The sequence below is a fragment of the Orbicella franksi genome, chromosome 5 (assembly GCF_964199315.1).
Source record: "Orbicella franksi chromosome 5, jaOrbFran1.1, whole genome shotgun sequence".
In the NCBI taxonomy this organism is placed as follows: Eukaryota; Metazoa; Cnidaria; class Anthozoa; order Scleractinia; family Merulinidae; genus Orbicella; species Orbicella franksi.
This window is the reverse complement of record NC_138149.1, coordinates 10,997,401-11,004,900: the sequence shown is the minus strand read 5'-3', so window position 1 is coordinate 11,004,900 and position 7,500 is coordinate 10,997,401. Positions and strand designations below refer to the sequence as shown.

General features: G+C 40.5%; 1 protein-coding gene across 1 annotated transcript in view; it reads right to left on the bottom strand.

The window, feature by feature from the left end:
- The window catches only part of LOC145488739 (sodium- and chloride-dependent taurine transporter-like), a 40,030-nt gene that overhangs the window by 30,555 nt on the left and 1,975 nt on the right, over window positions 1–7,500 (bottom strand). Inside the window, exons 2-5 of the mRNA XM_081467663.1 lie at window positions 3,509–3,659; window positions 3,168–3,299; window positions 2,721–2,958; window positions 2,197–2,329 (exon numbers count right to left, since the gene is read on the bottom strand). Coding sequence (XP_081323789.1) covers window positions 2,197–2,329; window positions 2,721–2,958; window positions 3,168–3,299; window positions 3,509–3,638 — 633 coding nt within the window. The 5' untranslated portion in view covers window positions 3,639–3,659. The remainder of the gene's footprint in view (window positions 1–2,196; window positions 2,330–2,720; window positions 2,959–3,167; window positions 3,300–3,508; window positions 3,660–7,500) is intronic.

The window sequence follows — 7,500 nt, the reverse complement described above, 5'->3', positions numbered from 1 at the left end:
TTGGTGCATATGCCGCCCTGGGTCCTTGCTGAGCTCAACTCGATCATCTTCAAATTCTTTTGGAGTGGGAAGCGTGACCTTGTGGCTCGCAATGTAGTGATCCATGACCGTTCCAAGGGTGGCTTTAATATGGTCTCTATTGCTCTTAAAGTTAATGCTCTTTTGGTGCAATGGATCCGCCGTTATCTGTGTTCCCCGAACAGCTGGGTCTCTCTAATGACCTTCTGGTTTTTTGACCGTTTTGGTATAGACCCCTTGAGTGTCTTTTCGGCGCCTTCGGCTTTCTCTCCCGCTGGGCTTCCTCCCTTTTATGCTGCCCTGCTGAATGCGTGGGAAGCCCTGAATGGCTCAGCCTCTCCAAATGGTTTTGTTGTACGCTCTTTGGCCGAAAATGTGATCTTCCGGCATCTTCCTTCTCTTGCAAATTGTGTTACCAGTTGAGTCTCCTCAATCATCCTTGTCGGCCTCGTTGTGTTGCCAAATTCAGACCATCCTTTGGTGACCTCGACTGGCCTTCAACCTGGAAGTCTCTGTTTTTCTTGCCCTTGGGCAGACAAGTCATTGATCTGAATTGGAAAGTAGCTCATGGGGTCTTGTACACCACTGAACGGCTATCCTCCTTCGGTTACAACCTGCCTACCAATTGTTTTTGCGGTTATCACATGGAGTCCTCTGAACATCTCTTCTTTTCGTGTCCTCTCATCCAGAGTGGCATTGGCTTTGTTCAATCTCTGCTTCTTCGGGCTTCCCCCTTGGCTCCCTCCATAACTGTGCGGCACATCCTCTTTGGCTTTAGCAGCGACGAGCTTCTTTGTGTTCCTCGTGTTTTCCCCTACCTACTAAATCTCTGTATGTTTTTGGTCTGGCAACGGAACGACCATCGCTTTCGCTCGGTGCCACCCACTGCTCTCAGGCTCCTGGCTTGTCTCAAGTCCAGGGCAAATTTCTATTTGCCTCTGTATTTCAAGCGTTTCCTCTCCCAGCGTCGTCGTCGCTTTTTCCATCGTCAATGGGGTGCTAATGGCGTCGTTGGCCGTGTCTCCGGCGCTTCTTTTAAACTAAGTTTTTGAGTGCCTGGTCTTATCTAGAATTTTTTTGTCCCTCTTCCCTAATCGTGGTCGCCTTTATTGGATGCACTGGGTTAGCGTTTTTAACTGCTTCTTCGGGTTTCTTCGCTTTTATCACATGTATTGAAGTCTTTGGTCTCTTTCTCTAGTCCTGGTCGCCTTTATTGGATGTACTGAGCCAGTCTTTTTAACTAGTCTTTCGCTTTTTCGCTTTTATTGCATGGGTTACTGTTTTAAACCGTGTCTATTGTCTTTCCTCTCTTTATGGTGGGGCGGGGTACGACGCCCCGGCGAATTTGGCGAGCCGGCCTCGTATGAAGGTGCTCCCCTTCCTTGGCGGTACTTGTTTTGTCCTTTCATATATGCCTCTATGGTCGGTGGACATTGCACTGCGTCCATCGTACCGCCTTAAATACAGAAAAAACCAATTTACTTGTGCTTGCTGTAATGCTTGCTATATCGGCAAAACTGGTCGTCATTTTTCCACACGCGTCCGTGAACATCTCTCTTCAGACAAATCCTCACACATCTTCAAACACTTACAAAGCTCAGAACGTTGTCCTCAATCTTGCTCTGCGGATTGTTTTGAAATCCTTGATTCCGCCCCTACTAAATTTCAACTTAAACTTAAGGAGGCTATGCATATAAATTGGGAAAAGCCCAATTTAAATCAACAAGTTCATCACGTCAACCTGACACTTACGCTTTAGGCTTTATATTCTTTCAAACACTTTGCAACACACTCAAATATGTTATTAATTTTTGTCACTTAATCATAGTTAATTATGCATGTTTCGCCTAGTTGTTATACATTCCTAACGGTTTTTCAAATATTCTGTGACTGACGATGATGTTAGTAACATCGAAACATGTCTTATAAATTAAAAAATGTCGTATTCTTCTTAAAAATCCCAAAAATTAATTTGTAATAGCCTATCCATGTTGCAAATATTTAGTAAACGATTTATGCCACAAAGGTTTCGCGTATGTTCTGTTTCACTTTTTGAAACCATTTTAAAACCGCCATTGCTTTGCGTTGCATTGCGTTACTTCACCTGGACATTTTGTACGTCATCTGTGAATTTTTTTAACAAACTAAAATGCAATTTTAAACAAAACGAACTGTCACCTTTCCACTGGATTTGACTCCTTTACACACGCATAAGTAACAAATGATCCAAGCCAACAACAGACACAATGCTAGGTCCCAGTTCACTTGACCTGGTTCACTCAAACCGCCAGATAGTCGTAAAACTCTGTAGCTATTACGAGAAAGAAAAGATGCAACCGTCAATTTGTTAACGCACCAGACAGCTTTGGTACCAATAAATAGCGAGTAAAAGTTGTTCTTCAGACTAGAGGTATGATATTTGAGATGGTCGTCTCTTTGTTTGGTCAATGACATTGCTTTTTCGGACAGAAATAACGTTTTAAACCATAGCGCCGGAAAAAAACCGGCAGTGCCTTCGTTTTGTCTTTAAGGTCTGAGAGGAGTACAGTGCTATGCGCGCAAAGGAACGGGATATTATAAGCCGCAAATGACAGGGAACCAGGTGGGCTCAGGTACGCACTCGCCCTCGATAACATTTTAGGTATTAAGAAAATAACATGCAATTATTTCATAATATTGTTATCAAATAAACTATTACTTACTCCCAATATTCCTGGCTTGCAGACACCTTATTTGCTATTGAATGGTTCTTGTGCATTCCGGAATGAGTTCCATTTTCGCTGTAATCCACACAGTTTGGAGTGTTCCATTCATTTCCACAATGTGACCAAGGAAGCCTTGACTGAAAGGACGCAAACATGTAAAACAGGGCCCAACCCAAAATCACCGTGTAGTAAATATTGATATACTGCATGACCAACACGCCTGCGTAGCCAATACCTGGTGAGGAAAAAAAACATGGTTGTCATAGAAGCATCAGGTTCCGATAACAATGAAATGGTATACCAAATTGTTTGCAGAAAAATCTTAAATTTGTGTTCCGTTGCAAATGAAATGTAGCCAGGCTTAGTTTCTACTTGGACCCTGGCCTTAGATTAAGAATATATGGCGGAGATGTAGAAAATAAAGTATTCTTCACCAACTCATACCTTGAAAAAGAGGACAGATCTTCCATGCAGTGATCCCGCCTTCACTCGTGTACCGTCCCAAACCGATTTCCATAATCAAAACCGGAACACCGGCCACAACCAGGCAAATTAGGTAAGGAACGAGAAAGCAACCTTAAAATTTGAAAGCACGTGATATGGCAATGATCAATTTTTAACTCCATAAACATCTGAAATAATGATAAAATATTTATTAGAAAACTGCACTCAAAAGAGTTTCTACTCGAATAATGTTCCGCTACTGCAGCAGAACCATTTATTTCCTGCATGACTGACTTAGTAGAAGTAAAAGCAAAATGAAACTGAGAACATCTTAACCTTACCTCCACCATTTTTAAAACACAGATAAGGAAACCGCCAAACATTTCCGAAGCCTATAGAAAACCCTATCAAAGCCAGTATAAAGTCGAACTTTGAACTCCATGTCTCCCGTTTATTCAGAGCTTCGACCATGTTTAGTTCTCACACTCAAAACTGTGTAGAGGAGAAAGTAATTACAACATTACTTTATATCTTGAAAGCAAAAGATAAGTATTAAACAAGTAACAAATCAAATGACATTGGATACTGTTTAAGTTATACTTGAGCCCTTCAGTAGACTGAAAAAGCTAATGAAGATATTTACTTTACTTCGCAAATTGAGCACACATCAATAATTTAAGAGTGACTTCTACATTTCAGTACAAACAACTGCAACTTCAATATGAAAGGCTTCGTTTATATTTCTTATTTCACTGGCTCCAGTGCTCCTAATTACCAATTCCCTCTATCAGAGAATTTTGCAGAATTTTGGTCATTTCAAGGTATCCTGTTTGACCGTAAGATTAGAGGCAATACAGTGAGTTGACAATGTGCCACAAAACGTGAGATTTTGGCGGTTTGCATTTGTGATCAGGATCTATAAAGGTCAAGGCCATGGTGAGGACGAACTATTTTGCCTTATAAGGCCCCGATCACACCAATGCGTTTCTAAAAGAATCTGTTTTCGTCTCAACGAACACGAAGCAAAGTATTGTCGACCACAGTAGCGTTTTCGTTTTGTTTTCACCTGTCCACACTAAATCGCTTTCATTCGAAAACGCATACTTTTCGATACGTTTTTCGTCTAAAGCTCCTCGAAAACGCTGATGGAAACGATAGTATATGACGCTTTTCTCGGCACCGTTTTCCAAAGCCTCCGTTTTCACCTATCCACGCTAAAAAAGATGCGTTTTCGAAAGCCTCCGTTTTCATCAGCGTTTTCGGTTGTGATAGACGAAAATGCATCAAAAAAGTATCCGTTTTTATACAAAAACGGATTAGTGTGTTCGGGGTCCTAGTTTCCAGCTTTCTTACGTGTGTCTTTAGGTTAGTGTAAGCGTGACGGATAAAAGGACTATTGCTTTCTGATTCGGAGCTTCCATAATGGGTTCCTAGAAATGAAAATAAGTTCAACTTTAACGGCGCCCTGCTGTGATCTCAATGAACTTTAACATCATCGATTAGGCTGTTGCTCAAACTTTGCCGTGTTGTGGACTTTGTGTTTAGTCTCACACTGCTTTGTAGAATTTTTTTAGGCAAAATTAATTCTACTGCAGATTGCATAAGAATAATTTGTAAGATGGAAGTCAGAAAAGTCAGAAAACTAACTGACTGACAATGCAATCGGGCGTTGAACACTGATTTCGTTTGGTATTGAGATTTATGGAATTCGTCCATTGGTTGATACAAAGACTGATAGCCAAAAACAAAACGTTGTAAAGTAGGGAAACCGGCGTAAACTACTTTTACTGACCAAATCTTGACGACATTTCTTTTCTAAGAAGCATGCAAAAGTGAATCTCAATTTCCGCGTATTAAACTGAGGAGTTCAGTCAAGTTATTTTGAGTTCGATCTTGGCGGCGTACAGAATCAACTTTAAATTGTAGGAGACCTGAATAAAGTACGCTACTAAGATGGAAAAACACAAAAATATATATATATATATATCATTAAAGATTAGCACGGATTACATTGGATTACGGATTGGTGGAGGCAGCGCGGCCGAGTGGTTTAGGGCGCTGGTGTTGTAATCTGGAGGTCCCAAGTTCAAGGCCTCCACGCTGCCACTAGCGGGATTTGTTTCTCGGTAGTCCCTGAGTCACGCTTTGTAAAGAGCCAACTTGTCTGCCTCGTACATGCCAGTTGGGATTTTAACTATGTTACGTTTATTTGAAATATTTGTTTCCTTTGTTCCAGTGGCATGCCTGTTAACTAGCTAAGCTTAGTGCGTGTATAGCTGAGTGCACGACCACTATAAATAAGATTTACATTTTTCTTTTTTACATTTACATTTACATATTACGAACTTGAGTTGAAAATTTCAAGATGCCTAAGCAGTGACGGAGCTCCTTTAACTCCGGGATCAATTTGTATGAACACAAGTGTCTCAAAAAGTTTAAGTACTTAAGTCAGAAAGCTTCAGTTAATTATAAATAGGTGAGCGACATAAAGGATCGTGTTCATGAGAAAATAGTGACTTGGATATAAGCGTTCTCCAAAAGTATATTTGTACTATCCAAATATACCAGAATGTGAATATCCAGAACGCAAAAGTCAGCTGAAACATTTATATAAATAACACCAAAACAGCTCCTCTAGAAGAGAATGCTAATTTTAATAAGCGGTACATTTGGTTGAACTAGCCATATTTCCATACTGTAGAGGAGAAAGTCCATTTGAACTTGTCCACAGTGTTCCGTGGTGCGGTTTTGGTTTATATCTATTCAGGAAGACCTTTGATTCAGATCTTGATGCAACCTGGAGGACGATATCATAGCTTCTAAGTCATTATCACCCTCTTAACCATCGGTCAAGTCTTCTTGATGCTCATTGCCTACCATTTCAATATCTGTAAAGGTGTGTTTTGGTTCTAAGTACAGAATTGTGCCGTCTAGAAGAAAGTCACGACACACGACGCCATCTTTATTTTCGAGGTTGCGATCAAAGAACAAAACTTTCCCCTACCCCCTAGAATATGCAAAGGACCAAAACATAGTAGGTACCAAAGTAATCTCCGAGGAGTGGGCAAGAGGAAATTTCTTAGTATTTTCAAAGGGCCACTTGCCTCACCTACACTGCGAGGGAGTTTATAACGCCCCCCAGCTACCCCTACACGAAGTTAACGGAGTTAACAATGAAAAGTTTAACAGATTCGGTTACGGTCTTTTGGTATGTCGTCATAATGCGTCCAGCTGGCAAACATAATGAAATCTGAGGGCCACATTTTCGATCAGGAACCAGCATTTTGCTTACTTGAAGTATCTTTGCCAACATTCTAACCTCAATAGTACTTCGCATTAAAAACGGTGTTGAGATGCCAAACATGAACTTCTACCATCTTCAGAATCTTGAATGGATTCCAGATGATTTTCCTTTCAATAGGGATATTTTTTTAAACGTTTCATCGTTCTCAATAATAGTAAATATCAAGTACAAAATGTCAGTGCCAAGCGCGATGAATTGTTAAGAATATAATTGTACACCTAGCGTGCAAAAAGTTCACCTAAAACTGTGTTTCCTAGCCTGAAATGTCAGTCATCTCCCGCCCGGGGATTAGGCTGAGGGCGGAAGCTGACGGCATGTGACGGACATCTCAGGCTATGTCTTCCTTTACACCTATAATTACATTTACAACTAGTAGTTTATCAAAGATTATGAGGGTGCGTTCGACACCGTCATAGTATATATACCTTAAATATGTGGTTTCACTAGCTGACTTTCAGCCTCTGTCTATTGCTAAAATCAACGTTTTTCATCGACAAACGAGGTTTTACAGATAGATATATCATAGCGTCAAAGTCCATGCCAGTTTAAGAGGTCCCCTGTACAAACTATGATTTGTTGACACCTTGCGTGACAGCGTCAAGCCGCGCCAGTTCCGTAGACTCACAAGTTTAGTAGTACTAAAACATTTACATTTATAGCCTTCAAATTTCGTGCTAAACATTCTCACATTAACTGGTAATGCTAAAGCGAAAGCTAATTTGTAAAACTATATTTTACGAATATTATTTTAAGCTGGAAGGACAAATATCAGCAAACATTTGCAATCGCGTGCTCGTTTATTGTAAACAAACTACGTGCAACTGATCTGAGTATTTTCCCTGATGAATAAAGTAGACAGTATTTATGTAACTTGCCGTTCCTTGGTTCAGGCTCACCCTTATGGATCTTGCCTTAAGAGTACTTTTCCACCGATTCCAAACAATATTCGACCGGATAAAGACTGAGCTACATGTATCTGTCTCGACTGGAACTATTAAATCAACAAATGCAATCAAAACAAAGACAACC